We start from the raw sequence: 22,292 nt of genomic DNA on the forward strand, positions 1-22,292 counted from the left end.
CATTTTTATCCACTTTAATGGAGTTAATTTATTATTAGCTGTTCTACTCATTTTTCTTCTGTTAGCTACTTTTACACAGTTATATGATTCAGAAATAAAAAATATGCATGAGTCGGTCCATATTCATTCTACATTTTCTTTCTTTCTAAACAACATGAAATTCAACTACATTTAACACCTTTGGTGGTGAAGGTGTGATCTACTTGAATAATTACAAGTTTTTGTGATTATTCAAGTAGAATTTCAGTTCATACTTCATATGTCTACCAACTCTGCTAAGAAAGTTTCCAGCAATGGGGTCGTTTCCAAAATTTTAAAAGTATTTTTTTTTCTGAAAGAGCATGCTTAAAAACATAGGATATGACCATTTTTTAAATAATTTATTTAAGTTTAAGATTTTTAAAAAATTACTTAAATCGGTGGGCATTCGTTGCTTACACGTCTGTCGCGTGACATCACAAATGATGAAATGGCATTCAATGTTGCCATTCACAGAACAAAATATTTAATTCGGATCTTTACTAACGTGTATTGGCAACGATAGGGTTGATAGCAAGCGTAGAGCGCCATTTTCATTCGCTGCTTGATTACCATAACGTGGAAACGTAGTAGAAAGATGCGCCAAATTGCATCATTTGTGACGTCATCAAGACCACGCCTTGTTTGAAAAATCGGACATTTTAAAAAATTAATTTAAAAAAAACTGTTGGGAAAATAAAAGCATTTTCTGGGTCCATGTAATTTTTTTTTTTTTTTTTTTTTTTTTTTTTTTTTTTGCTCATTCAATCCATTTCAATGACTAAAAGTAGTACTTTTGACTGAAGGAAACCACCCTATTCAACTGTTTGCGCACCACACTCATAATCACATAAAACTAACATGTTGTGACCATGAAGAAATTTTCCTTCAAACTCTTCATTCGAAATGAAAAAAATTGTTAAGAGGCTTCACCCCATTTTAGAACAAAATTAGCGCCAAAATGTAATGAAAGGCATTTCGTACATGTAACCACTTCGTTAGATTCACTTTATTTATTTATTTTTTTTATTTTATTTTTATCTTTTTTTTTTTTTTTTTGTGTCACGCTTAAGTGAAAAACATTCTACTGTGCCACTGCCCCAGAGCTATTGACACCAGAAAGTAATCAGCACCGGTTCCTGTTGAGCTCCAACTGTATATCAATTTTGCTTTGAATTCCTGAATTATCATTTGAAACACAGCTCTAACAATAAACGAGAAAAACAATCGCTTCCACACTCCCCTATTAATGTAATCCAATTTATATTTTGCAGTGATTTAATTTCAATCAAATGTTTTTATGACAAGGAATAGCATGCCTCAAGAAAATTGAAACATTCTCCGTTTACCCGAAAATTTCTGTTTTCCGAAAGCGGTCGGCCTCAAATTCTTTGCATAATCGAGATTTTAACCTCTACACAGCAGTATCTCACATGTTTCCTTGCAGAAATGATTATATACATTATTCTTTACTCATTTTTATTTATTTTTAATGCTTTCATCTTATTTTACCCATTGCAACAAAAGGGACGAAAACTATTCGTATCCATTTGAAACAACAAAACAATCAAACAGGAATTTTGACGAATTTTTCGAGCCTAACTAATGAAATTTAGCATTCCTGTGCAGCGCAGCATAATCACCAGCACTTAAAAGAAAACTAGGAACACGAATCACGTACATTAAAGCAGTGAAATACTTCGCATTCTTCCCTTGCTGCGCGCCAAGACGCGATTAAAAACTTGGTGACAACGAATAGATCAGCGACACAATGCGTCAGATGGGTTATATGACAAAGAAAACGCGCCAAGAACAATTTTATGAAACTATTAGAGGGTGCATTTGTCGTTCGTCCAGTCAGTGAAACGCTTCCTAATAACTGACAGGACGAAATGAGATCTTGTTTTCAGCTCTACTGTTCTACGGGGTGAGAAATTCCAATAATATGCAGACGATCCGTCAGACTTGTTAAATGATGCCCTTTCATTGGGTGCCAATATCACGTGAGCATATTTTGGCGAAGGTAAAATGCCGCCATATCCAATTTAACTGTCTTTAGTTTTGAACGTTCAGTTTTGTTATTTTTATTGATTTTTGTGTACGTTAAGTTCGAATTTTGATTTTTCTCAGGCTTTATTTGGGGATATTTCGATAATTGGGAACCTGGCGCGGTAGTCTCATTTTTGGCGTAAATAATTTTATTTTAACAACCCTTCTGATTTATAGTAACCCTATGAGAATGGATGTTTCGATTCTCTTTGCTTAGATTTTCAACGAAAAATACCTCTCGCGCAGGCACTGAGCCAAACATTGACGCCAATGAAGAAAGATCGCCAGATCCCCAATTATCTTCCCCTTTACTTTACTAGTCCTCAGATTTACCCGAATTATTATGTAGAAAAACAGAACATCTATAAACCGGCTGATTCCGCGATATTCGAAATGGAATGTATTTTTGTTTCCGGTGAAGACCAATTGCATTTAGAAAAATCCTTTATACACTATTTACAACACATACAAAACGATTCCTGTTCAAAATTTTAGGGACCAGTACCTTATTGTAAAAGGATCGCAATGCTCCATCGAGGGAGTTCTACCAAACACAAACCATTTTGCAAGGAACAAAAAAAAAAAAAACAGCGCTGGGTTCTCATGCTGCGTTGAGTTGTTCTGCGGAGTCTCGCAGACGATTTCTACAGTTCACTAAATAATCAAGGCTCGTATATAACATAATGACGCAATACGGGTTTTGAAAAAAAAAAAAAAAAAAATTGGCGATTAAAGACTTGACGAAATTATACATTCGCAACGCTAATTGTACATGAATTGTGAATAAATAAATTATACTATAGGACAAAAAACGGAATAAAAAAATCTTCAATTATTAATTGCTAATAACAGCGTGATAATACGTAATAAATAATTACAAACAAAAGATATGCAAATGCAAGATAAAAACGAATGATATCTGAGCACACTTGCACACTTCAATATAATAGTTAAATGCTTATAAGAGATCCGAAGTGCGAAAACCCAAAATCGCAATACTTTTCCATGATGCATACAAAAAAAAAAAAAAATCCACAAAAACCGTAAAGGTAGGCATGCCGTGTTTCTTAATTTTAGAGAGAGTTTTGGCTTGCTATGAACAACAACCTTCGTTAGCAGAAAATTTTGACTAGTTACATGATGAGCCCGGCCCAGTGAAATTAAGACTTAAAGAATATTGTTGCTGTTTTTTTTTTAATTCAAGAAAAAATCCCGAAAAAGAGGCCATTATGGCAAACTCTCTGGCAACCTGTTTGTCTACTCTTGATCCATCTTTTCTGTGCACGCACTACAGATCTACATATGAGCCTCGTTAAACGAACTCAAGGGAACTTTAAAATCAATTCGACTTAACCATACATAGTTCGCCTTATTCTACTAACAATAAACAGCTAATAATAGGACAGGGGTCGGAAATGTGTTCGACTAAGCAAGTTTCTTTTAAGCGGGTTCGAATTAACGAGGATCGACTGTACTGCCAAACAGTCCCATTAACTCTTTTGACTTTAGCTCTTCGTTTAGTGAAGCGTTTCTTAATTTGTTTCATAAGTGGAACCCTTTTGAATGTCCACTTTCTTCGTGGAACCCCTGTGTTATCCTTAGTGATATAGCTTCGATGTAACATTCTGGGAATAGTTTATTTTCAATAATGGAGGGTTTTTTTTTTTTTTTTTGATTTAAAACACTAATTTAAAAGTCAACTCAAATTTCTCTGAATACTATCTACAACTCGTTTCAAGGAAAATTTTAAAGTTTTTATTTAAATGATATGAGTAGTTCCTATTTTTACTATGACTAGATACATCCGTAATATCACGCTTTTCGGAAAGAGTGCATTCTAAGATCAGTTTCAGCACTATGCCCGTGGTTATAATTAGTTTTTGTTGACAGATAAGTTGAAAACATCAATTTAGTTGCAAATAGTAAAAATGCCAACCAGAAATTTCCTGACATTCATCTTTAAAATTGCACCAGAATTTCACTGGATGGTATTATTTTTAATTTCTGGGAAAAAAAAAGGCTCATTTGCCATTTCAACAAAAGAGTCGTTTCATAGAGCTGACATAATTGAAGGTCATACATTGACAATAAAATGGCTTTATTATCCATGATTGATATTTTCTCAGCGGAAAATACTCATTAGACACTTAGCTCAAACCTAATTATTAAGTGACCAATTTAACTGTTTTGTAAAACAAAAATAAGTTTCAATGAACCCTTGAGTGATCTCCATGGAACCCCGGGGTTCCGCGGGGCACAATTTAAGAAACGCTGGTTTAGTGCATAACCAATACTTTGTACAGTGGTGGTAAAAAAAAAACTGCATCATCATCCGCGCCGCAAAGGAGAGGAATATCATCCCGACTGCATTCAACACACAGTCAAGCATCCCGTATCCCAGGTGATTTGGGGATGTATCTCTGATCAAGGAGTTGGTGGGCTTCACTTTGAGCAAGGGACAGTAAACGCTCAGGTGTCAATTGGCATTTTGGAGGAGAAATTGCTTCCTACTATCCGGGATCACTTTACTTCAGTTCCAAACGTCATTTTCCAGGATGATTCTGCTCCGTGCCATAGGGCAAAACTGGTTAGCAACAATTGAAAAACCTTTATCCTACCATTTGACTAAAATTGACGTGAGGTTAAGTCATTTTTTTTGTCTAAACTCACACGCAGGTTCAGAAATGGGAAAATGAGCATGGGGTCAGCAGTTTGCCTCGGCCCGGAAACAGTCCCGATCTACGTAAACAATGATCGGATTCCTGCTGTTAAATGTTCATTTCATAAGTTTTGCAGAATTTCACATACATTCATCGGTCGACCAAAACTTCTCACATGATCCCATTGTTGTGAAAATGTGAAGTTGATGCAATTTTTTTTACTATCACTGTATTATTTAGTTCCCTTGGCGAAATATCCAAAACAGTTACTCACATTTCTCCAGTTCTTCGGCATCAGCACCTTCGTCGTCAGATTCTGTTCCCGAATCGTGGTCATCATCATTCTAAAGAACAAAAGAAGACGATATCATTCACTTCGTCATCATTCAGAACTAAAGAATATTTATCACTAAAATACAATTATGAATAAGAAAACATTCTGCAAAGAAATGATTCACCTCCGTATGAAATTGATATTGCAGTCGAACTCGCTTATAACAAAAGTAAAGGGACTACGATATCTTCGCGTTATAACCGAATTAGGGTTCGAAAGTACCATCAAATTCTTGAAAATATCAAAAAATATCCGATATTTTGATATATATATCGGATATTTTGATAAATATCCGATATTTTGATATATATATCGGATATTTTGATAAATATCCGATATTTTGATATATATCGGATATTTTGATGTATATCGGATATTTTGATATATATCGGATATTTTGATCGGATATTTTGATAAATATCCGATATTTTGATATATATCGGATATTTTGACAAATATCCGATATTTTCAATAAGCCCAAACTCAAGTCTTCAAAATAGTAAATGCAACTTCAAAACATTCTTTATTTTCTTATAGTTATGACAATATGTAGACTTAGAATTAAGGTTTCTTTTATTCTTTATATCGAACATTTCATTTGACATTTTAATCAACTTTAATGGAATTAATTTAGCATTAGCTGTTTTTTTTTTTTTTTTCCATTTTTCTTCTGTTAGCTAGTTTTACACAGCTATAATATGATTGAGAAATAAAAAAATATGCGTAAGTTGATGCACAGTCATAGGACAGTTCCTTTTTTTTTTCTGACCAACGTTAAATATTTAAACTAGGCACTTTTAATATGAATTAAAATTGTTACATTACTAATTTTATGAGTATAAAATAAAAAAGGAATACCATATTACTTTGTTACATTAATGATGTATTAATAAATCTTAAAAATATAGTATATAGCTTTTCGCTTATTTTCAGAAATAACTGAACAATATTACTATGATTAATATAACTTTCATATTGAAAATACCGTAGTTGAAAAAAATAAAGATTGAAAATATCAAAATATCATATTTTCAAAATAAATATTATATATATATCGTGATATATATCATGATATATATCGACTGATACGTATCGGCGAACCTTGAACCAAATGCTCGTAAAAAACAGGTTCTTGAAAAAAAAAATCATAAAAATTTCTCTTAGCTGCTTTTTTCCTTCTTTTTGATCACTTAACAGAAGCACACAAGTTGGTTACTTTGCTTTGAACTGTCTGAATGTCTCCTTTTAATGTCATTGTTTTTGAGAAATATACATATACACAGGGTTTGCGATTTTTTTATTTAAAAAAAAATAAAAAAATCCGGATTTTTTTTCATTTAAATCGGATTTTTTTTATTTAAATCAGATCTTTTTGATTTTCTTTAAATCTTCAAAAACTTGTAGATATTAATTACTTTACATTTATAAACGTAATATATTTCATACAATAGATGAATCCATTCAGCTTACTTTTAAAATGAAGATAAGTTCCTTAACTATTCAATAATATTTTAAGATTAATAGTAATGCTTAGATAAGATGTGATTTTGTTTTATGCTTGGCTTAAAGATAAAGCTTCCATTATCATGTACGTTTTTAGTGTAAAATAATATGTTGAACAATTACTTTTCTGAACTATATTAGTCATGGTGTGTAAGAAAAACTCAAAATTTTTATTTTGTTCTAAACAGTAATTTTGAAGTAAAAGCAATAGAGTGAAAATCTGTTACACACACGAAAAGAGGGATCTATGCAGTTTTTCCTGTTGAAGTTAAGATAGTATAATGCAGTGTAGTTAAATTTAGAGCAATGCATTCTAAAAATGCAAAATTAATTTATAAGAATAAAATAAACCGATTTTAATTAATGATTTTGTTAAAAAAAATCACTTAAATCAAATCAATTAATTTAAAATTAAGATAAATTCTTTAACTATTCCATTTCAATGCATTTTTAAAAATTTAAAATGCGTTATAATGTTTAGATAAGATGTGATTTTGTTTTATGCTTTGCTTAATGATAAGGTTTCCATCATCATCTACGTTTTTAGTGTAAAATAATATGCTGAACAATTACTATTCTTAACTATATCAGTCATGGTGTATAAGAAAAATTGCTAATTTTTATTTTGTTCTGAACTGTAATTTTAGAGTAAAAGCAGTATTGCAAGAGAGAGGGACGGAGAGTGTTGTATCACACACAGAAAGAGGGATCTATGTAGTTTTGTCTGTTGAAGTCAAGATAGCATAATGCAGGGTAGTTAAATTTAGAGCAATACATTCTGAAAACGCACAATTAATTTATGAAAAAAAATCAACTGATTTTAATTAATAATTTTGTTAAAAAGCGTTTGAATTAAATCAATGATTTTTTAAAAAAAAATCAGTTGATTTAAATCATGATTTTAAAATCAAGCTGATTTTAATCAACGAACCCTGCATATACACAAATATATAATTTTTAAATTTTTCTTTACTCCATAAATTAATAAAAGGGCTGTCATCGCTTGTTCTCAGGATTAATGATTTATTACTAACTTTGGTTGACTTTGGAATGTTGAAGAAAATTTACGAAAACAGAAAAGCTGAGCTGAGATCAATAGAAATTTTATCACAAAAATAGTGCTCGCTATAAGCGGGGTTTGCACGTTAAAAGCGGGTTATGCTCCCATAGATTTAACATTGCACCAAAGACTTTTCTGTTTTCCTCGCTAAATCCGGGTTCTCGTTAAATCAGGGTTCGTTATAGGCGAGATCGGCTGTAATCTTGGCATGCATCCTCAGTGGGTATTAAGGAGTTCAAACTCTCTAATGTAATTTAGAACCTGGCTGCAAGAGTTAGTCAATCATTGATAGCACCGATTAATTAGTTCACCCAGCATTCGTACCGTTTAATAATAGTTCACCTAGTGAGGAATAGATTTTTTATTCGTACTTAAAGTTCAAAACACTAATTTATAAGTACATCAATGCTAAAGCGTACCATGAACAAAGGATTAAAAACATCATTTTACACGTAACATAAAAAAAAAATAGAAAAGAGAAATTAATTTGAATTTCGACATCTTGAATTCAAATTATGTTTTTCGCAATCACGAGTGTGTGTATGTAGGCGTGTGTGTTTGTGTGTGTAGGGGGTATGTGTATGTGTGTGTAGGCATATGTGTTTGTGTCTGTGTGCAGGCATGAATGTGTGGGTAGTTGTGTGTATGTGTGCATGTTTTTGTGTGTATGTGTAGGTGTCTGTATGTATGCGTGTGTATGTGTAAGTGCATGTGTGTTTAGGTGTATGCGTGCGTGTGTAGTTGTGTATGTGTGCGTGTGTGTGTGTAGTTGTGTATGTGTGCGTGTGTGTAGTTGTGTATGTATGCGCGTGTGTGTAGAACATGGATGCAACCTGGAGACAGCTTTCGCTAGAGGAGCAGCATCGTGAGGAGCCGGTCGACGGTGATGGTGCGGAGGGTGGCGGTGGGAAAATAAAATGATCGGAAGCCAAAAACAGTCAAGTGAGAACAATAAGCAATCGTGATTGCTCAAAAACAAAGAGAACATGAACAGAATGACAAAAATAATATCATCAGAAGGAGGTTAATACAGCATGACCCGCTCTAAAACGGTACAGGATTCAGCATTTGCCGAATCCGGGCTGATAACTGAATAGCCAACTAGGCCGTGGCCTAGGGCCCCCACTTTTTAGGGGCCCTTAAATGGCTAATATTTTTTAAATCAACAGCTAAAACATTTCGGCAATGGCTAAAATTGCAATCGTTAACTACCAGGGTTGGCCGAATTGGACCCAATTGGGTTGGACCCAATGGGTTTTTTTTGAAAAAACCCATTTAAAAAAACCCATTATTTAGCCCACTTTTGGGTTTTTTAAAATTTTCTGAGAATTTTTTTTTTTTAATTATTAATTTAAATACTTTCACAATTTAAACTTCTTTCTTATTTGTTCTTCACCGCAGACAATGAACATAAAAAATGAATTTTGAACTTTAATAGTATTTCTTAACTCTTAACGGCATTAAAAAAATACTTCAAAGATTTTAAATAAATGTATTTAACTTTTTTCTTTAACTGGTCAATAAATAACTCAAATTATCTCGATCAAGTCCTGTCACGTCTGATTTTCTCAATATGTGTACAGAGGAAACTAATCTAGTTAAAAGGCTTTCATGTGAATTATTTTCTGCTAACCAACACATCACAAATCTCGAATAAACAAAGTATATTTTTTAGAAATAAACAGATTTTTCAAATGGTCGACAGAACAGGTACAGTATTTTCATTATCTTACGAAAAAGTTGAATATTTCTAACTCTGTACACAGAAATAGAAAAACAAGCAGCATAAAATTCAAAGAAATGTCTTGATTAAGCTGGAATTCAGTAAAAAGGGATTTAAACTACTTGAGGTTCTACAGTAGTTTTGCATAACAAAATAAATACAATAAAGTAAAATGAAAAAAAAAAAAAAAACGTAGTAATTAAAAACGAACAATAGATTTTATCACTCGAGAAGTAACTTTGCCATAACTGTCGGTAATAATGAAAATTAAAAAATCCGAAACTTCACCATACTTAGATTTTTTCGTCTTTCATACTTTTCTTCAGAAAATGCTGAATTTTAACTAGTTTTCCAGCTTTTTTCCCCGAAGATCATTTTTGCACTTTGTCCATATACTTACGCTACAATATGCTACAAGTACCCCCACATTTTCCCTAAAAAAAGACAAAAAAACCCACATTTCTTTTAAAAAACCCAACTTTAGTTGGGTTTTTTTTGGGTTTTATTTAAAAAAACCCAAAAAACCCTGGGTCCATGGGCTTTTTTAAAAAAACCCAGGTTTTTGCCAACCCTGTTAACTACACAGGAGCCCCAAAAAAGTATATGGCCTAGGGCCCCCAGATATCTTAATCGGGCCCTGTACCGAATCAAGATTGACCAAGAGAAATATTACAGAATGCAAATTTAACTAATGTAGTTCAGAGGTGCTCAACCTACGTGGGCCACATGAGGTCAGAGAAGCATATGCGGCCCGTTGTTTCGTTTAATGTTACAAACCGATTTGTCAAACTGTCACAAATTTGGAGCAAAATATTCAGAAATTAGTTTCAGGAAAACAAATTTAATTCATAAAATAAGCTTCAACGAATGAAACAAACAATTCTTGGTTTGTAATTTTCTTCACTTTTTTTCATGTTTTCCTGCATTATTTAGAAAAATATAGGTATTTTGAAAATTTTATATGTGATCAAACCCTTTTGGCAAAAAAAAAAAAGATTCGGCATCATTGATTTGAAGAACAGAAGAAATATGAAGGACTACATATTACGATCCATCGCTCTTTTCAAGATACTCAACAGATGGCGCCACACAAAGCAATTATTCTTTAACATTAAGTGGCGCCATCTATTGAGTAACTCGAAAACATGCGAGTCGTATATCTTGTGCTTTTCCTTAATGATAAATTTGTCCTTTTTGAAGAAACGTCCGAAACGTTGTGCGCACCCCAAAAATCAGTAATTCGAGGAATTGGTAGCTGTCTGCTGCCCGGGGTTCCCCGAACGACTCCGACCGGGGAAGCTCCATCTAGCCAAACAAGTGTGAATTTCTCCATTACCTTTAAATCAGTGTCATAAATTGCGTGCATCTAATAACCGATAGCTAGAACAATCTGTTAACATTACACACAAACCTGTTTTTATGCGGTGGATAGGGACCGCATAAAAAAATTGTTCGAAACTTCACGAATAGCTATAAAAAGTTGTTTTCGCAACACAGTTAAAAAATATTTTTTATGCGGTGGATAGGGATCGCATAAAAAGTCTCACGTAGAAAATAACCCAAAATCTTATATTTAAGCGAAATCAAAACAAACCAAGTGATGATAATTTTGCAGACTCCAGAAAAATTTCCCGAATAAGAAAATTTTTGGGAGGTCACAGTGACTTCTCATCGGGATGCCCCTATCGTCACTTAAAGATACTACCTCGCACTCGTTTTATAAATAATTTCCGCTCGTTTTATAAATAATTTTTCATATACCGCACAAAAAATCGCACAAAAGCAGGTTTGGGTGTATATTAGTTCTTCTTAACTAGGCTTGCCAGATTTCTGAAATGTTCAACCGGGACACAGGGATTCCCCCCCTCCCTTGTCGTGAGTATTCAAAAGGGAACTAGGGGAAGATAGTACACTCAAAGTAAAATTTTCTGAAGACAGTGAAATTTTCCGAAACTACGCAGAACTCACCCCCCCCCCCGTAAAACTTTTTGCAATATGCAAACAAAATTGAAAAGAAACATTTTGAAAGTTTTTTTTTTTTTTTTCAAACAGTTTTTTAGCTTTAGAATGAGCTGCCAGACCAAATTTTTTTTTTTTTTGGAAATTTCGGATCCCAAACACATTTGAAGGGCTGGTTTTTGGTTTTTAGGGTGTTTTAGAGGGTAGTTCATTCTCAATGCTATGAATAATGACTAATTACGAGCCGATAAATTTAAACATTTTATTTTTTAGATTTAAAATTAATATAATAAATAGTAACAAGTCTATGTTTCAAATGACAAAATAATTTTCCAAAATAATCTTTAACAGTTAATTATTTTTAGACTTTTTTGGTCATCTAATCAAATTTATCTCTTTCCGGGACATGAAGCAAACCGGCCGGGACGCTGGGATTTTGCCTGAAAACCGGGACGTCTGGAAAGCCTATTCTTAACCAGGGCTGAGGAGTAGGAGTTTCACAGATTTTGGGGTAAAGGAGTCGAAGTCGCTGAAAAACATGCCGACTCCACGGTTATTATCATCATCATCATTATTATTATTATTTTCACTGACTCTTTACTTTTTTTCTACAAATACACAGCCATTTGGTTCGATTCCGAGCATTGTCTCTTATGAAACTAGAAAATTGCCCGTCAAGACATGACGGCTGACATTTGAACGAAGCCATTGCCTGTTTGGTGATATTTTGATAGTTGAAATTATAACCCTAACTCCAGTGGATTAACCCTGAACACCAGTAGGTAGCGTTCATAGTTGAACCCTTTTTTATTTCTTCATTCCTTTAAAATGACACTGTATGACCAGCAAAAGAGTTAAGTGACCAGATCGAGTCAAGTCTTGTCACGATCAAGCCTTTCCCTGCATGTGAAACATTGCCAAAACACATTATCGAATTATCCTGCCGTTTTGAGTCAAGCGCGTTTAAAGATAACGTCCTAGGAAGAAATTACATTGAATTGTTTTTCTGCAACTTGTTCTTCTGTTCATTGGATTGTGTACAGCAGCACCTACCAAGGCTAACAATACTATCTCTGGCCCCAAGACAGAAGAGAGGTTCACCTACCATGTGTACTGGTTATTTCCAAATTTTTAATTTTGCCGCTTACATCCCCTTTGCTTCTCACTGCCTCATTTGTAGAAACAAGAAACCCAACGGTAGGGTCCTAGCGCAATTCCTAATTGTGAAAAACATGATTTCAATTCAAGAAGCATAATCTTTACCAATAATAAAGCTGATAGTCTGGATCTTTGTCTGGATGTCTGTTACGCGCATAGCGCCTGGACCGTTCGGCCAATTTTCACGAAATTTGGTACAAAATTAATTTGTGGCATGGGGGTGTGCACATCGAAGAAATTTTTCAAAAATTCGATTTTGTTCTTCTTATACTCTAATTTTAAGAACATTTTACCGACCAAATTATCATAATGTGGACTAGCGCAATTTACCATAACGTGGTGAACAAGAAAATTATCATAACGTGGAACATGGGCGAGCAAATGAACATTGCAAATTACCGAGAAATTCATCATCCATTATTTGTAAATATACAAGCTAACCAAATGACTTCTTAATCTTCTACTACGGGCAAAGCCGTCCGGGTACCGCTAGTTTCAAATAAATGCCGTGGTCTAGATGCTAAATTATTATAACTTTTTTTTTTTTGTACGTATATACATTTTTTGTGATGGACCCGTTTCTACTAAATTGAGTTCGCTGGAAGGTGTTTTTCAGCTCAGATATGTAGGAACGTTTTGTTCATAGATTACTTGTATAATTGAAATTGCAAAATTTTGTGGATGATCGTCTTTGTATAACAAGTACCTGATCGGTGTTTGCGATCGTCACTTTTCTTCAAAGGTTCGCACAGGAAACGAAAATGTGTCAAAGATAGATTTTTAAGATCGGAATTTCGAAAAAGTGTGTCTCGAACGAGTAGTTTGTGAAAAATCCCCTTTTGCAACTGCAAATTTTCGTGTTGATACGCTTTGTGATCAACATGAAGGGTTCTACGATCATTAATTTTGTGAAAGGTATGACAAATTCCTTTTTTTTTTTTTTTTTTTGAAGGATATGGGTTTTTATGTAGCAGGCAATCTACCGCTTTACTTGTTTAGTTACTTGACAGATGGAGCCACTGGATCAATTGTTCATTTTCAATTTTTTAGTTCGCTCTGTTAAGTAACTACGCAACTAGAACGGTTGCTTGCCTGTTACGTTAATAAAAAGAGTAATTTACAACCGAGAATATTTGAAGGATCTTTCTATGCTAGCAAAGTGAGTGATATATGCTATGCACAAAAGATATTTATGAAAGTTGTGCTTGAAAAACAGTAAATTTCAAAAATACGTGCTAAAACGAGTTGTTTATGAAGATCGTTTAATTTTGTGAAGAATAAAATACTAGATACGAATGTTTTCGCATTGAAAAAGAGGATTTTTGTAACCACCGAAACACTTGAGTGCCATCTTTTGGCAATTTGCTTTAAAAACCTTCATTTCCCTTAATTATGAGAAGCAAAACCCCAATCGTCAAAAACGTGTTTGCACTAACCACTAAATGCTAACATTTAAGAATACCACTACGTATACAACTTCACTGCTATCAAGCAGCTCTGACAACTTAAGATTTTTTTTTTCCAGCATAAAAATGTAAACAAATATTTTTAAAAATTCATAAAACGTAATATTAACGTAAGCTAACATTAAACTAGTTTAACGAAACATGCAAAATAACATTAAACTAGTTTAACATAACATGCAAAAAAATATGGAAAAAAAATCGCAGCAGTAACTTGCTTACAACAAGTATCTACATCCCCATTTCTTTAATTAAATTTACTTTCTCCAAAAAAGGGAAAGTTCGCATAAGATGAAAAGAATATGTAATTCCAAAAATCTCATTTCTTCATCTTAAGAAAAAGTAAATAGCAATTTCAAGTCTTTCAAGAGAGGTTGAATATACGAAGTCCCAAGAAATTTGTGGTTTTTACATACAAGTGCAGATTTTATGTTTATGATAAACTTAAGACTTGCATAATTTATTGAATAATGCATTATACATGTCACACCGGTTAAGTTTGAATCATTTATTATTTTTTAGTGTAAGCTTTTTCTTTTTTTTTTTTTCAGTATCCAAGGTATAGTAACATACCGGTATACCATATCACATCTCGGTATGCGTGGAATCTGTTATAGCCAGGGGGTGCTCAGTTCTGATTTTTTCAGGATTGTCCTGATTTTTAGGAGCTTATCCTGTTTCTAAAACATCCTAATATTGTGCTGAAATTTAAGTTCCTGATTTGTCCTCCACTTTTGCGAAATTTAAAGATAATAGAGTTTAAAATATTTTTCTTTTCAAATGTATAGGATAAACATTTTCATTATCTGGTTTCTGTGACGCAAGTATTTTTCCAGGTGCTGCGCGCAAGTTTGCAGGAAAAACTAATGTTCGTTTCGTTTCTATCGGTTTTACATTAAGGGTCACCCCGATGGGAAGTCCCTGTGACCTCCCAAAAGTATCCTTATTCGGCAAATTTAGAGAAATAATTGCAATTTTTCAATGCTCGAACGCGGTGGCGTACCTAACATGGTTGACACTCGGAGCGGACCCCGGAAAATTTTCTAATTTCAAGTCTTAAAAATGCATTTTAGCTTCATATTTTTCAAAAACTTGTAATTCCACTTTGGGTTTCACCCCCCAAATTTGGGTAACACCCCGGGCGCCCCCCCCCCCTCCACGTAGCGATACCACTGCACGAACGTCAGTTTTCATTATATCTGCGTATGTGTGCCTACCCGCACTTGTATTATTTTTGGCATCAACTAGGGAGTTCCAATAGGCAATTTTAGAATTTTTCCACTCCCAAAAATTTAAGTTCGGGACGTCCCCCCCCCTCCCTTCCCCTCCATCCCCATGCTATTTAAGAATGATGACTACATTATACGTCTGAAAAACAAGGTAATTATCATTAAATGTCTATTGATTTTATCAGCACAATGTTTTTCCATTCCTACATCTCACGTGACTTAGGAAAGAGTCTGCAAAAAGCAAAAGACGGATTATAGAAATCTATTAAATTAAAACAAATCATCCTTCGTCGTGAAGTGAAATGCACAAAAAGATTTTAGATTTAGATGGAAAAACTGTTTTTTTTAGAAAATATAGTTTACTACCACTTGAGTAGATAACCCATTAGTGCCAGACCTACGTTCAAGTATAAAGGCCCAAAAATTTTCTGCGAAAGGACATTATAGCAGGTAAAGGGGCATTCATTAATTACGTAAGGGTACCAAGGGGGAGGGGGGATTAGAAAAATCTTTACATACCCTTGCTTGGGGAGTGGGAGGGGTCAGACCCTTTCTTACGTAATATTTTCCGAGTCGATATTTTATATTAGAAATCGCGCGGTCAAGTGGTTTCGTAGGGATCTCATTTCATTTGCTTCTGGAAGGTAAAAAACGTATAATGATGAGCTGTTTATTATTATTCTATTTCTTTTACGAAGAATGAAGTGTAAAATATAATAAAAGAATCGTACTGTATATGGAATGTCTTATTTTTAATTAGTATCGCATTATAATCAAAAAGTATTTGTCGGAAAAACATTCAGTCTAGATTCCTTTTAGTAAATATTTCTTTGCACAAAAAGTTTTTTTTTTTTTAAATGTAATAATAGCGAATTTTATAACAATTCCAGTGATGTAAGATTCATTATTTTATTATTTTGAAAAACGAAATGCAATTTTACGTAAGATGGGGGGGGGGGGGGTTGAAAAATCTTACTTGCCCTTACATGGAGGAAGGGGGAGTCAAAAATTGCCAAAATCATCCTTGCGTAATTAATGAATGGCAACTAAAAAAGGTGTGCTATTATTTAGGCTGAGTCGCGCAAACTTTGGCAGGAAACATCAGGTATTGTCCGTTTGTGCTACGAGAAGGTACTTGACTCCTCCTTCATCTCGTGTTGTCCCACGATTCTATTTTGCTATTTTCGGCAGAAGGTATAATCGGATCATAACATTTTGTTGTAAAAGCACCAGTTCTTAAAATGCAAGAATAACTAAAATGACAACAGACAAGTAAAGCAAGTGATGTAAAGGGCACCAAGACTTTTTTGCACATTAAAATGCACACCCAAGTTAAGGCTGTCTGCTTGCCTCATTTGGAAGCGCGTGGATTGCTCACCGATCATCCCAGCCAGCGTAAAATGGAACTCTGCGTTCGAGGAGGAGGGGCAAAGTGCCTTCTCGTGAAAAACGGACAATAGGGAAGTTGCAACCTATTAAATGTTCATATTTTGACTATTGGATATTGTTAATTGACCCTCAAAACTAAAAAATTCACCATCGCCAAATTTTATAATACCGTGATTGATTTTTAATGAATTTTTAAAAATCCACGCGCAAAAGTGCGCTTTTCTGAAACGTCACGAGCTTACGTCACAGGGCACTAATGGGCAGCCTTCCGCCGAAGATCCCTTGTTTTCGCTACGGACATTTTGAGCGCGCTGATATTTTTATTTCTTAGAAATTCAATAATCCTTTTGAACACACTATGGAGGCCGGATTCGTTAAAGCACAATCTAATAATCTTCCTCAAGTAACATCAATGATGGTATTCGAATATTTTCGGGAGGATGAGAGGTTTAATGTTCCAGAAACGCGAGGAATTAAATGCGAGGAGGTAAGCCTTACGTTTCGTCTTCGAAGCCAACTGTACGTCATTTCGCATCTCCCGCGGCGGAAGAGCGCATGACGTCACTTCCTGTGCCATTTGACGTCACAATAGCTTGAATTAATTTAAAAAAATCTACTTATAATATCGCAAATTTGTTTTCACTTATGATGTTCATATATGTGAATAAAATATGACAACGTATATAAAGTACAAATTGAATTTGTACTTTATATACGTTGTCATATTTTATTCACTATACAGTACAAAGTTTTCGACTACTTTTTATGATGTTCATATATGTTACTCTATCATATAAAAATAAAATTAAAAAATCGATAACTTCCCTATTGCAAAGGTGCGCAAAACTGCTGCGAAATATAAACATCACAGATTCATTCCACGTCATGTGTCCTGGTGGACCCCATCCAACCAGCTCCGATTTGGAGGACGTTCTATTAAAGTGCAGACATGGGCCTTTGAAATTAATCTTGCGAATTTTCAGCTTCCAAGACAGAAACCAAGAGTATCCAAGTTCTAGGATACTTCAAGGACGGATACAAGGGAGAGGCGATGGGTGCGATCCTTGAGGGATCCTGAAAGGGCATTTTTTCCAAATTGATGTTATAAAACGAAAGTGTAGGCTGTCTTTGACGACATTTATTAAAGGAATGCAGTTCGAATCTTCCTCCTGGAAACTTTTTGGATTTGAAATTTCAAAACGGCTATTTCAGGTTATGATTAGTGATGTTAAGAAGACAAGTTTGGAGGCCTTCCCCCGGGTATTGTTCAAAATTTAAGTCTTAATGAGGCGATTGTAGACATTTCATGCAGTGTAAATGGGTTCAGTCCGCTATTTTAGACGGCTTTTAATCATGTAAGGGGGTATCGAAACATTTCCCCTCCGAAATTAAAGTTCTAAAACGCAATTTTAGAATAACTATTTCAACGGAAAGGGAAAGGAATAGGTTGAGGGACCTACTTGGATAAATCTCTATATTTTAGTTGAATCAGACTAAAAATTCACCCCCCTCCCCAATCATGTGTAAATAAGATACGTAGTAGAAAAAAAAATCAACCGCTACCTCCTTGAGCAGTTTCTGGATCCGCTCATGGGATACCTCAAAAAGAAAAAAAGAAGGCGGCTCAAAAATGGCCGACAATGGGAGAACCGCGTTAAAAATACTAAGTGAACCATGATCCCCTTTTGCACTTTATTAAGCCCATTCTAGCCCTCTTAGGGCTAAGGGTCCCAATTACGAAATATTACTTGTATGTTTTAGAATTTGAGTGTATTTTGTAATTTCTTCCAAAAATATAAGCAGTAAAATGTTTCGTTGAAACCTAACCGGTTTGCAAAAGATTAAATACTGTTTTTCCCTTAGATTCCCCCCGGCACTGAGTTTCGACCAACCTTCCCCCATAACTCAAAGCATAACTGAAACTAAGAGAAAAGTAATATTAAAATGAAATCGACAGATTTGTGGACAAGCGTGATGAACATTATGGGAAAAACAAGACATTTGTATTTGAAATTGAATATATTTTTATTCATCTCCCCTGATATTAACGAAATTTTTAGCTTGTATGGTGATACTTTCCCAAAACAATGCATCCTCCTTGTTTCGGGAATCGGCTTGATTTCAATCCCATTTGGTGCCCACAGCTTATCATGACAAGACATTTTTGGTGTAATCAACTCCTAGTGAATATTCGGACAAATCTCTGCAGCCATTTGCGTGAACTCTTTTGCAGAATGGGGGTCAATTTTCATAGATGAGGTGGCCTCCCTCACTTTCCGCTTCAGAGTATCACCTAAACTATCGATTGCACCCTTGGCTAGTGGTAGGAAATTGCGGTTGGAACTTTCCTTCTATTAGGGTACCAAAATAAAGTTTATTCGTTGACGATTTGTTTCGGCTTTGTGAAAATCTAAATATATCTCCGATTCCTTAAGCCTTTTTCTTTGCTCTGCTTTACAATGAGATGGAGTTTTAGCCATAGTATCTATAGCAATTACATTTATATTATTAGTTTGTGTGAATTTTATAATTTAACTAGCTGCGTTGCCCGGCTTTGCCCGGTCGACCTTGAAAAAAACCATTGCGTCAAATGAAGTATCTTCAACAATCAGGCTTAAATAAAAGAAAAAAAAAACATCATGCAAAATTTCCCCTCCAAACAAAGATGACAGATATTAAAATACTTTTAAGAAATCAAAATAAAATGAGAAAGATGGATTTAAAAAGCGTAACCATGGAAAGACAAAATAAAATAAGTTTAAGAATTGAAAATGAGAAAGATGGAAATAAACGATGGATTCAAAAAGCGTTACCGTGGAAAGGCAAAATAAAATGGTTAAAAACTTGAATAGAGAAAAGATTTTTGAACTTCATTTAATTCGCTTGTAACTTTTTTTCTATTGGAGATACAGGGTTAAACTTTCGACCTTAGGTCGAGTTGGATCTGGAGTAAAAAAAGCAGCTCTATCCAATGCTGTCAAATAGAAAACTGTGGGACAATTCCTTCACTTTTTATCGATGGATTTAGTGAAGAAAGTAGTGAATAAATTTTAGCTAAGCCTAAAAAAATTCGAGCTAAAAACGTAAAAACTCCCGCCGCAATTAAGTTAGAGCATTGGAACAAATTGCGTAGAACGCGGAAAATTCTTCCCTTTCCATCTATATATAATATTATTATTTGCAAGCAATTTTTCACCCCCCATATTCGGAAATTTATGTGAAAATTGGGCCTAAATTGGAATAAAATAAGAACTATTCGTCGAATTTTTTTTCGAACAGGTCTGCAAACCTTCTCAGGACTTAAAGGACCAAACTGTGAAAATTTCAGCAAAATCGGCAGTGTAGTTCTCGAGTTTTGCGAGTTCAAACAAGCAGACGCTTTTTGGAGACTTCATTTTATACTATGTAGAGATGACGACTTTCGTCATCAAAGTGTAAAAATTCGCAAAACGAAACCAAAACTGTGACTCACACTACACACACATTTATATTTCTAACAGTATTCAAAATTGTATCGAATGAATTGTGAAAACGTATTGACATTAAGTTATGGAAAGAAAATAAACGAGCTGATGTACGCCTCACATAACTTGCTTTTTACTCCAATTTAATGTCATTTTCCCATTATTGGTTATTTTGATGTGATTCAATAGTTAACTCTCTAAATACCACCAACAGTGGCCCAATTGAAACCAGATTTTAAAAATAAATAAATAAATAAATCACCAAATTTGTCGCCAAGTTGGCGACAAAACTTGGCGACCAAAAGACTGATGATATATCGCCAAGTGTCCGCCAAATTGTAACACCACTTGAGTTTACATCGAAATAAACAATGATTTTCCCCACCAAAAGGGGCAAAAGATCCCCTTTGGAGCATACGAGTGCAACCAAAAAGGAAGGTGCACAACTAGACTCCACTAGGAGTCTACGTACCAAATTTCTAGGATATTCCGTTCTTACGTTATGCGACACACATACGTACATACAGACGGTCTTTTGGTCGCCAAGTGTCCGCCAAATTATAACTCCATCGTACATCGAAATGAACAATGATTTCCCCCCAAAAAAGGGCAAAAGACCCCCTTAGAAACAACCGAAGGCAACCGAAAGGCGAGGTGCACAACTAGACCCCACTAGGCGTCTACGTACCAAATTTCAACTTTCTAGGACATACTGTTCTCGAGTTATGCGACATACATACGCAGATACATACGTACATAGAGACGTCAATAGAAAATTCGTTGTAACAAACTCGGGAATTGTCAAAATGGATATTTCGCATGTCTATATTTTCTTAGGTACTTATCCACGTGTGGTCGAGTCGGAAAAAAAAACTCAACATTCATTCGGGGGTGAGCAAAATGGAAATTAAGGTCGATTTTTGAGTGAAAATGTTTTCGCGAGTACAATACTTCCTTTTTTCGTAAAAGGAAGTAAAAATATTAGAGCTGAAACTATAGGCATTATTTAATAAAAATAAAATTTATATGTTTTGTGTGACTCACACTACATGTATAAGGCTTGTTCAAAAATGAAAAATTTGACTATATCTAATTTATTATTGGAAAAAAATGCTATGCATCTTTAAAATACTGCAAAAACACTTTTAAAAAATACTAATATAATATACATCAACTTATATGTGCGAAAAAGATCTTTATGAAAATGATCAACTTCGTGTGCAGCAACGCGTGTTTACAAATGTCTTTTTGATGCTAGTTTGTCCAAATGCAAAACATAAAAGCAATTTTTGCATAGAGAATGAGAAATTTAATCTATTTGCTATTAAAAAATGAAGAAACAATTTAAACAAAGCTTTTTTTTTAATTGACCATTGGGTGTACTTTGGCATGGAAATAGCCATAGGTTATTTAAAAGAACACAAAACAAACACAGCCTATTTTGAATAAAAGCATTTTTGTTTGCTGAAGAAGTATTACTGGAGTCAGAGGCCTAGAGTGGTAGAATACATTTAACTCACTGGTTTCGAATTCAAGGGAACGTATTATCGCCATTCGTCTACTAATTCTTCTTTGATGGAATAAAATCTTTTTTTTTTTTTTTTTTGAAATATGAAGGAGCACCTAAAAGTCATTTTGATCCAGGAAGCCATTTGTGAAATAATAGATTCCTTTATTAAGCTTAGAAAAAATGCAAAATGAAAGAAATCGTATGGTAGTTTCTTGGAAAAATCATGATTATTAATGGAAACGGCATGTAGAATCAATATGTTATCTCAACTGTGTCATGGCTTTAAGAACAAATCAGCAACACTGCTTTGAAATTCACATAGAAATAGTTTCTGAATTCTTCAATAAAACTTCTATGTTATAAAATTATGATTTTCTTACTCAATTAATATTTTGTAGTTAAAATATAAATTAATTTATAAAAACTCAAATGAAGTATGGGTTTATTTAATAACACTGCCCTCAATGTTCCTAATTAAAACCGCTCATTGTATAGCATCTTGATGACATTAAATAGGGTTTAGTATTTAATTGGCTTGAAACGTTGAAGATGTTTCCCTTCCACATTCAAAGCATAATTGGGCATAATTATTCATGTATTTAGAAGTAGATTCATTTACCTGAACTCTTAATCCATTTAAAAATGAAGTCATGAAAACTTTGTTGTGAACATTGATAGGCTTATTCAATCCCCCAAAAAAAAAAGATTTTTCCGTATTCGCCCTTGACGTTAAGGAAAGAAATGGTGTTCAAATCTCCTTCCCGAAAACTTTT

At 34.1% G+C, this 22,292-nt stretch overlaps 1 protein-coding gene across 3 annotated transcripts in view; it reads right to left on the reverse strand.

The window, feature by feature from the left end:
- Positions 1-22,292, reverse strand: part of LOC129232486 (uncharacterized) — a 131,025-nt gene that overhangs the window by 78,634 nt on the left and 30,099 nt on the right. For all 3 annotated transcript variants that reach the window (XM_054866634.1, XM_054866631.1, XM_054866632.1), the window contains exon 2: positions 5,002-5,071. In XM_054866634.1, coding sequence (XP_054722609.1) covers positions 5,002-5,071 — 70 coding nt within the window. The remainder of the gene's footprint in view (positions 1-5,001; positions 5,072-22,292) is intronic.

This window comes from Uloborus diversus, unplaced genomic scaffold (assembly GCF_026930045.1).
Source record: "Uloborus diversus isolate 005 unplaced genomic scaffold, Udiv.v.3.1 scaffold_12, whole genome shotgun sequence".
NCBI lineage: Eukaryota > Metazoa > Arthropoda > Arachnida > Araneae > Uloboridae > Uloborus > Uloborus diversus.